Raw genomic sequence first — 10101 nt, forward strand, 5'->3', positions numbered from 1 at the left:
TGTGTGTGTGTGTGTGTGTGTGTGTGTTTGCTTCTGGTAAGCTGTCAGGAATGTAAAATTCTACAGAAACTTGCCCTTCTTGCACAAAAACAATCCAAAGAATTACCTGTTTGCTAATCCCAAGCACACGCACATACATGTTCATTTTATTTGTGCTTAGGTTATACAAACTGCAAGTAAGATGCAAAGTCCACTGAGACAAGAATTACTGATTTCAGTGGAGGCTGTCAGTGCCCAGGAGCTTTTGCAAGCAGTGCTTTCATCTAGGCAAAAAGGACTAAGCGGGAGCAGATGTATTCCTATAAGCAGGGGCAAGGATAAGCTGTGGAGCTGAGCACAATGTTTTGACAAGGCTATATCTGCATATAAAATCTTTAAGTTTGGAAAAGACCACTAATATAATCCAGTCCAAACCTGACCTATCCCCACCATGCCCACTAATGATGTTCCTCAGTGCCACTTCTCCACAATTCTTGAACACCTCCAGGGATGGTGACTCTACCATCTCTGTGGGCAACCTGTGCCACTGCATCACCACTCTTTCTGAGAAGAAGTGCAAAACTGCCAAAAACGATAAAAGTGAAGAGTGCCAGTATGTTGTGCTGGTAAACGAACCCCAAGTCCTGGTTCTTTCAAAGGAATAGGAGCAGTGCTGCTGCTCTGCTAACTACTTTAGGCTGATATTTGAACAGCACGGACTCTGCCACAAATAAACACAACTACTGGCTCAGCTCAGCTCTCATTCTCCCTGGGATCATACTACGCTTGTGCCAGGCTTTCAGTGTTGGAGTTCATGCACTTAAGTAGAAGCCTTATGTTTTTCCAATTCTCGTTGGCTTCTGCATTTCTTTCTTCTGTTTGCATTTGCTGCATGCGAGCAGTCTGACAATTCCCAATTGGGTTATAATACAAACAGACCCCCCCAGCCCCGAGCTAAGAGCAGCTGCTTTCAGAATTTCCTCTTCCCTCTGGGTTATTATTTTAACAGAGCAGGGATGCCAGACCGGTGCAGCCAGTCGGTGCCCGGAGCGTTAACACGGGACAAGCCCCGGCCGGGGGCGGCGGAGCGGCGCGGTGAGCGCTGCCGCTTTCAGCACCATGGAGACCCGCACCCCGCCGCCCGACCCCCGCCGGAACCTGTTGCGGACCCCGGCCCCGCTGCTGGGCAGGGGAGAGCGGCACGGCGCTGTGCGGGCCCCCGGCATCCCGTGATGCGCCTGAAGGAGGCGGAGGGACGGGCAGCGAGAAAGGAAAAAAGAAAACAAAAAAAAGAGAAAATGGGAGAAGGAAGGAAGGAAGGAAGCAAGGAAGGAAAAAGGTTCCCTTCACTCACCAGTTTCCCGAACCCACGATGCAGACGCGGAGCGGCGACATGCTGCTGTGCTCGGCCCGGTTACCAGCACCGCCTCCGGCCCGGCCCCCGGCGCCTGCGGGAGAAACGGGCGTCAGGCTGCGAGGGCCCGTGGCCCCGAATCGGTCCTGCCCCCGGGGAGGCGGCACCAGCGCGGGGATGCGCCCTGTGCCCGGCCCGGCGGGGTTCCTCTCGGGGCTGGAAACGGATCGAGCTTCACCTCGTGGGAGGGACGGGGGGGGAGGGAATTGAGGAAGGGAGGGAAGGAGGTGGGGTGAGGTGGCAGCGGGGGTCTGCGGAGCTGGCTCTGTGCGCCACCTGTCCTGCCAGCCAGATGGACACTGGTTAGGATCATCCCGCAGATGGGGGTCTGTCTCTCCAACACCAGGGAAAGGGGATAAGTGCATTGCAAGAGCCGTGTTCAACTGATAAACTGAAACGATGGACTGTATTGCAGCTTCTTATGTCAATGGAAGCAAGGCAGGACAAAGCAGTGTCTTTCTTTTCCCCTATATGGTCTGACATCCATGACTCCCTGCAAATTGCCATATGTCACCTCTCAGCCCTCCACATCTCATCAGAGCAGCCTTCTCTCCCACTTCTGTGCTATGGAGCTGCTTCCCTGCCCTCTCTCTGCCTGTGCCTCCCCCATCCACATCCCACCAGCTCTCTCCTGCTGGGCTCTGAGGCTCAGCCTGCAGGTGCTATTCTTGCCCAGGGGCCAGCTCAGAAGCACCCAGCTCCACAACAAGCAGATTGACACAGTGACTCATAGATTGAGGACAGCTGCCAGTGTTTTTGGGAAGGGTAGGGATAGTTTTGGAGGTAGGCACATGCTCAGCCCACCTGCTGTCAGCTTCATCAGCTCACCTGCATCCTGAGCTCACATAAAATGCCAGGAAATATGTGAAGAACAGCCTCCTGAAGATGAAGCTTAAGCTGGGAGCCTGATGTAAATTGTACAGTTTGAGTATAGCCAAGGCACGCAAGCTCTGGTTCTAGGAGCGTTTCCTGCACTCTCAGCTTGTTTACCATGTTTTGTGCTTTCCCTGGCTGCATAGTTCCTCTGGGCCTCTTAGCTTTCTTTATTCTCTTTTTTACTATGAAGAAAATCTCCTTTGGAGGTTTTTACCATTTTACTGCACCCCAAGACTTTTCAGCTGCCCAGTCCTGCTGACTCCTCTGGTCCTGAGGTGAGGACATACTCACCAAAGCATTGGCTTCTGGACCTAATTCATGCAACAATCAGGTAACCATAGATAGGTTTGGACTGAAAGGGACCATAAGGATTATCCAGTTCCATCCCCCTGCCATGGGTAAGAAACAACCCCCACCTGATCACACCTAGCCTGCACTTGAACACCTCCAGGGAAGGGGCATTCATAAGTTCTCTGGGCAGCCACTGCCTCAGTACCCCCAGCATGAAGCATTTCCTCCTTAGTTCTAACCTAAATCACAGAATCACAGAATTGTAGGGGTTGGAAGGGACATCTAGAGATCATCGAGTCCAACCCCCAATCTATGGAGCTACTATCTCTTCCTTGTCTTATCGCTACCTTTCTCGTTGAAGGGTCAATTTCCTTAAGGTGTTCTTAGCAGACAGAATTTTTGAGTATTGCAAACAGCAATCTAAATTGAAGTGAAAACTTTAAGTTACAAATGGGTCCTGTGCCTGTAGCTTCCACTCTGACCTTGTACTGACCATTTGGTTGGTGCACAGAAGGTGGCAGGGGTGAGGTTGGCAGAGGGCGAGCAGGCAGATGGATGCGGGGAACACCCATGGGGAGCAGCAGCCTGAGGCTGGGCATGCACACATTTGCCTGTACATCGTGACATTAACTGGAGAGCTGGCACTGCTGTTGAGCTGTCCTCTGAGTTTGTGCAATCACGGCTCTGTGGAAAGCAGTAATACGTGGCTATTGCAGCCTGCTTTATGTGGCAGGTTCAGGTGCCTGGGCTGTTTCAGTGGCGGTTTTGAGTGGGGACACAGAATAGCCACGAGAAACTTATCCTTTCTTGGATTTGAAAGCCCTGGAGCCGCTTATAGCAGCAGTGGATGCTGATGACTGTAATTCTATCAGAAAAGGAGAAGAACCTGTTCTCTCTGACAAAGTCACAGTGTTTGTTTTTCACATAAGTGCAGGAGAACTTGCTCAGGTGTGAGTCATTAGAATGTGACAGACATAAAAGCTGGGTCTGGTTAGCAGGGAGGATAAGGACAGCCCTCTCAAGGCCACCCCACCCATGCTCACCTGTTCCGCTTCAGCACCTAATAGGTTCTGCACATGTCAACAGCCTGGGTTTACAAAGCCAGCTGGTTTTGATCAGCCAAACAGCTGCTGCAAATAAACAAAAAGGCTGATTGTCACTGCCACAAAACCAGGAGAGCCAAGAGGCTTTCTTAACTTTTAAGTCAGGTGTGCTTTTCTTCATGGGGACAAGGTGGGCTTTGGACATTCATAAAAATGTGACTGATAAATGCCAAACTTTGCAGGCAAGAGATGGGCAGGGAGGAATAGGGGGCTGGCTGCTCTGTGGGAAGGGAACTGAGAACAAGTTAGAGGGCACTGCATATTGAGGCTTCCTCTCTCTGCCCGCCTCTTGCCCCAAATGTATTCACAAGGAAGAATCAGCACTTCCCAGCACTCGTTCTGCCAAGCTCATGCTCTCTTATCTCCTTTGTTATTTCTCAGATTATCTGGGTGCTGCTTCTCTGTACCTGTTCCAGCATGAATTCAGACTTGCTAAATGCTGATAACCTGAACGATGCCCTAAACTCTCAGTGGAATTTTACCCAGTGCCTTGTCTGTATCTAATGGTTGTTCCCGGAAATACTTGCTAAGCTACACATGAGATTGCATTTACCTCTTTAATGATTGTATCAGCTATGTGGCTTTTCCTCTTCTGTTGTTCATAGCTAATGAATTTTAATTTACAGCAGAAATGTAATTAGTTAATCGGTGCACGTCCTTGTGTTTTATATGTTTACAATTCATCCCATGCCTGTTACCAGGGCATAACAACCATTCTCTCTGTAAGGCTTCCTCTGTATTGAGAACACCTCCCAGATTTCTTGTTAGCAAATTTCATTATCCTGCTTGTCATTTTTTTACTCCAAACTGATTTAATGACAGCATTCGTATGGATTCCTCCAGGCCCATTCTTTGCTATCAGCACTATCAGTAGTTTTTACCTCTGTCCTAGACTCCTTCAGCATTTTATCATGTTTACATTAATCCCTATCTTCTTGAGTTTAGCTAATACATTTTCTAGTAATACCAAATCAAATATTTTACCAAAGTCCAGGTTGATAAGATTTTACTAGTTTTCCTTCGTCCACAAATGCAGTTATCTTATCAAAGAAAGATACTGGGTTCATCTACATGTAACATGCCTATCTTGCATTTTAGCCCTTTTCCTGCTTCCCTGTGCTGTTTATTACTCATTTGCTCTCTGGCCTGTGTGCTAAAATGCCAAGAGATTTTGTGCTGACCAACCCATAGATTTTGGTTATGGAGATTACTCATTCTTCAGAACTGAAGGGTGAAGAGTTTTCAAGTATTGCATATGGTAATTTCCATAGCTGTGCCCTTAAGCCCATTAAGTGAGTTGCCTCTGCCCTCCAGGGTTGCATAATTTTCTTTATGGAAACTGAAGCAACATACTTCTTTAGCTTCTAGCTATCTACCCTACTGCCATTGCTGGTGATCCTTTCTTTTGTTTTCTTTGTAACAATGCAGATAAAACCTTTTTCATCTTGATTTCCACCCCTGTGCATGGTCTGCTTTGTTTTGATTTTGAGCAGTTTTGCTGCTACACCTTTAACTGTTGATGTTTGAAGGATAGCTTTTTCTGCATATCATATTTTTTCCCTTTTCCCTACGCTTTCTGTGTATTTCTGAGATGTCTTGCATTATCTGCATTGCAGTTCACATCTTTCATAACGACATAGAGCTATAGCTAAAATTCTGCCTCTACCTAAACTGCCAGCATCGCATCTAACCCACGCCTTCAAATGATGAGCAGCATTAGCATCAGCATTACTAATATAACACAGGCCAATGTGATTTCCAGTGGATTTTTTTTACACAGGTTTTTCCTGAATTATACTCTATATTGAAGTTTTGCAAAAATATATGTATAAACACTAGTTCACTGTATGCATAATTACTGTTAATTGTAGGTGTTAAATAGCAGCCATTTATATTGAGGCCACATCTAATATCTTAACACAGCTCCTCCAGGGTGCTGCATACAAACAAATAATATCAGTTTCTGTCTGTAAAAACTCACAGTCCAAATTACTTACAGCTTTACTGCTTCCACATGGATTTCTTGCAGTCTGACTTTACCAGCTCATGAGATCTAGGAAACAAATCAACAGTGATGTTTTTGCTCCATTCATTTTATTCAGTTGAGTTCTCTGCTGCAGGCTTTGATTGGATTATATAGCAGGAATGTTGTGTTTTTTTTTTTTTCCACACTTAAATAAGTTTTCCAAAAGTACTTAGTAGAAAATGAAGTTGCATTTTAGGCCTATAGGAATCTAAGCAAATTTCAGGCAGGTTTCATCATTCAAGCAGAATGGACAGGAGAGTCAGTTGTTTACAGTCCCTACAGTGTAGGGCTTTCTGTAACCTAATGGAGAAGGTTTTCAGGAGAACTAAAATATTATACGATTACAGCAGAAATGAAAAATGCATTTGCTGGAAGAAAAACGGCCCTGGTTGATAATTGTCTTCAAAGCATTCCTCAGGCAACAGAGCTACACGGGCTTTCCAGAATCCAAATATACCTGCTCTGTAAGCAGCAGGGGCTGCAATGAGAAGGAAGGATGTAATCCGGATGTTATGAAGTGGCTATGGAATTGATTAGAGCATGCTGATACATGTGGGACATCTGGTACTGAAAGAGCTCAGTATCAGTCTCCCATAGGTAGAGCATATATGGCAATGGAGCAGTGGGATTACATATGGCAGGTCTGACTACCAAAACTACTGAGTGCTTTGGCTTGATTTCCAATCTAATCTTGTTATCATGACACACCTGGAAATGTTATTTGGCAGAGATGACAAGAAAGAAAACATGGTAACAGGGATCTGCAGCAGATGGAGAGGTACACAGGTTGCCATAGAAACCATGCAGAAAAAAATGTGTAGGAGGGAAGAAAAGCACAAAAAGGCTTCTAGGAGAAGGGGCTAGTGACTGAAGAACTGAACTAATTCAGCAGCTGTTCCATTTATTGAAAGAAAAACGTATTATCTTTTCAGAGGATTGAGAAACATGGAGCACAGGAATCCTCACAGTGATCTGCAGAACAGTGGAAGGCGGGAACACGATGTTGTGCCATAGGGTAGGATAGAAAAAGGCTGAAGGTGGTCATGAAGTAGATGAAGGGATTGGGAAGCCCTGAACCACAGCCATAGATGTGCTCCCCTTGTCTCTGGCGTGTCTGACTCTGGATTGTGCCAGGTGATGTAATGTTGGAGACAACAGCATGACTCAATGCAAAGTCATACTTAGTGCAACTGGAAATGGTGTCAAATGTGACTGTGAAGGATGCAAGTGGGTTGTGGGTGGGGAGGGAAGCATTTGAGGCAGCATGAACTGCTGCCATCTGTGGCTCTGATGCTTATGGCTGGGCTTTTGAATTATAGTTGAACTACTCTGCATTGCAGCAGAGCACAATGATTGGTAGAGAGGAGGAGGAAGGGAATTATGGAGTGACAAGCATCACTGGACAAAGGGAATGCAACAGATGTCATCTACCTGGAATTGTGCAAGGCCTTTGACATGGTTCCCCACCACATCTTTACCTCTAAATTGGAGAGAGATGGATCTGAAGGGTGAACTATTTGGTGGATAAGGGATTGAGTGGAAGGTAGCAGCCAGAGAGCTGTGGTCAATGGCTCTCTGACCAGGTGGAGGCCAATGTTCAGAGGTGTTCCACAGGGATCTGTCTTGGGACTGGTACTCTTTGACATTTTTATGATTGACAGTGACTGAAAAGCACACAAAAATAAAGGTTTTGACTCATTAAGGCAACAGAAGGAATGATGAATAACCACTAAAAGCAAGTGTCAGTGATCCTGCAAGTCAAACAGCACAGAGCTTCATATGTTAACTTCCTACAAACCACAGACCCAGTAATACAGAGATACCTGTAGAGTTTCATTCAGGACTTCCTCTCAAACAGTGTGAAATACTCTAGAGACTGAAGCAAGTTCGTATTACATTCACCTGACCTTCTTGGCTATTCTCATGTATGATCAGGAGAATATAGTGATGCATCCAGTGTACTGTAGAAGAATGGCTGTTCATTTAGCTATATTCCTTTTCATGTTCTTGTGTTATGGCACTCTAGAGCTGTAGTGGGCAAGATATCTTCTATTCATGGTAAGCATGGGAAGTTCTTTCATATTCGTTATGCAGAAGAGCCCAGAAAACATAAAATATATTTCAGACTATTAATAAACTCTAATCTCTGCTGCCTGAAGAAAGAATCTAACCCTAATAAGCATTGATTGCACAATGAACCAATGTGGATGTGAAGCAGTATTAGTCATTTTCTCATTAGTCAGCAGCTTTCCCAGTTCAGCAATGCTTAGGAAACACAGCACTCCTTGTGCAAGGAAGACGGGTGATACTTCTGTCTTTCCAGGATTTATGGTATTCCTCCATGACTCTGTAGAGGATGCAGTTCCTTTAGCAAGCAGGAACAGTCCTTTCTTATTTTCTCTGCACTGGCTACCAGAGGAGGACACAGGTCTAATTTTAGGTTAAGCTCATTCGAAGGTATGATTTACATCAGGAAAAAAGTCCCGACCAACTAACAGGAGAATTATAGAGAACCTGTGTAAATTCTATTTGGAAAAACCACAGGTGTTATTATTTTTTTGTTGTTTTTTTGTTTGCTTTTTTGTTTGTTTTTAGCACACAAGTGATTAAAAATATGCTGGGTTTTAGAACTTTAGTCTTTGAATGTGGGTAGATCTTGGTATTCAGCAGAAATGGCACTGACCAGAAGAAATGCTAAGCATGCCTATCCAGACTGCAAGATTTGGAAGAAATCTGCAAGAGCAGTACAAAGTTTTGGACGTTTTTCCAGAATTAACAAAATGATAAATTAGGATGTACTTGCAGCAGGGTGCTTTGCCATGGCACCTCTGTGCTCTCCCTGTGCTGTTTGTACAAGGGCCAAGGCAAGATTTTGGTCACTTTGAACCATTAAGCTACAACTGGGAGAGGCGACCAGAGCAGTGAAACTGACCACAAGTTATAATTAGCAGCGAGTGTAAACTGAAGTTAAATGACATCTTGAACAGTACGTCCTTATCACATTTGGTCACGCAGTTGTCAGTGCCACCTTACGATAATCTCTGGTATTGCAAGTGCAGCGCTGTGAAAAAAGAAAAACGCCCGTGCATGGAGGAAGCAAAACAGTTTATCATCTGGCACAGGTGAAGTTCTGCTTCTGTTGAGACCAGCGATTCTTGTAAAAACGCAGGAGTGGAGGATTTTATGTCTGTGCAGTGGTGATGTGTCTCTGTAAGTGACACTGCAGCTGTCGGTGTAACAGGCAGTCCTCACTGGGCTGTGTTAGCTGAGACTGTGTGTGCTGACAAGGAGGGATGTAAATGGGCTAATTCAGAACATCTTCTCCCTTGCATTTTTGCTTCTTTGTGTCCTCTGTAGGTTCCCATACAGGGCACTATGTATAATGGTTGTTTCCCATATTACAGGTGTGCTGCAAGAGACTGCCTGGAAGGTGCTTGCCCAAAGACCCTGCCCGTGGGCTGGAGAGAGAAGGAGGGAAGGATGATCAGATCGCATGGGGTGTGGAGCAGAACCATAAACTCACTAACCGAGGCCATGGTTTGTTCTATGCTCCTGTTCTTCGCGTGCTGAGTGAATTAAGGTAAACAAACAAACAAACAAACAAACAAAAAAACAACCTCAGCCTAAGGTCGGGCGTTAGGTTTGAAATGAATTACTTGCATCTCGCACTAGAGGGCACCAGCCAGCCGGGAGAAGCTCCATCCCCAGCAAAACTTGTCCCGATAGAAGTCACGGTGTGAGAGCGGTGTGCAGCACGCCGCTCTGTGGCAGAGCCGGCTCTGGGAAGTTCGCAGGAACGTGGCATCCTTTAAGCTGAGATATGTGATAGATATAGCCCTAGGCACGTGGTCTGAGTAATGACCGTAACTCACAAACGGGCTGGCTTTACCCGCTTCAGAAATGACTTTTCTCTCGGCCAAGCAGAGAAAGGCTGCACTAGCGCTGGCAGCCTGACGGAATAAGCGTGAGCTGATCGGTTTTGGTCTTGGTGCTTGTAACAATCTCCGTTTGGACGGCTTGACTTTACACCCTCTGAGCAGGATAACTGGTGATTGCCTCCCTACGTTTCTCCTAACAGCAGAACCAACCAGGCAGCAAGTTTTGCCATCCCGCTCGCAGGCGAGGCGCGTCCCCGAGCACGGCGGACCGGGCGCAGCCGCCAGCCCGGCGCGGAGATGGCGGCGCCCCGCCTCCGCCAGCCGCTGCCCGCACTAAAGATGGCGGCGGCGCTGCCCCGGAAGAGGCGGCCGGGCGAGGGAGAGGGAGGGCGGGCTTCCCACAGCCCGCGGCGGCCGTGCGGGGAGCCGGGCCGAGCGAGGCGGCGCGGGGGTGCGGGGAGCCGCCGCCATCGCAGCCCGCATGGGGCGAGCGCGGCCGGGTCCCGGCGCTGCCTGAGCGGGCTCGGCGGGCCC

At 47.0% G+C, this 10101-nt stretch overlaps 2 protein-coding genes across 2 annotated transcripts in view; one reads left to right on the forward strand and one right to left on the reverse strand.

Moving 5' to 3' along the window:
• LOC122183698 (glycerol-3-phosphate dehydrogenase 1-like protein) overlaps window positions 1–1441 on the reverse strand; it is a 14292-nt gene extending 12851 nt beyond the window's left edge. The window contains exon 1 of the mRNA XM_042877942.1: window positions 1334–1441. Coding sequence (XP_042733876.1) covers window positions 1334–1374 — 41 coding nt within the window. The 5' untranslated portion in view covers window positions 1375–1441. The remainder of the gene's footprint in view (window positions 1–1333) is intronic.
• The window catches only part of OSBPL11 (oxysterol binding protein like 11), a 40526-nt gene continuing 31797 nt past the window's right edge, over window positions 1373–10101 (forward strand). The window contains exons 1-3 of the mRNA XM_042877976.1: window positions 1373–1574; window positions 8744–8811; window positions 9094–9269. Coding sequence (XP_042733910.1) covers window positions 1373–1574; window positions 8744–8811; window positions 9094–9269 — 446 coding nt within the window. The remainder of the gene's footprint in view (window positions 1575–8743; window positions 8812–9093; window positions 9270–10101) is intronic.

This window comes from Lagopus leucura, unplaced genomic scaffold (assembly GCF_019238085.1).
Source record: "Lagopus leucura isolate 7727_CA_CO unplaced genomic scaffold, USGS_WTPT01 Super-Scaffold_100019, whole genome shotgun sequence".
Lineage (NCBI taxonomy): Eukaryota > Metazoa > Chordata > Aves > Galliformes > Phasianidae > Lagopus > Lagopus leucura.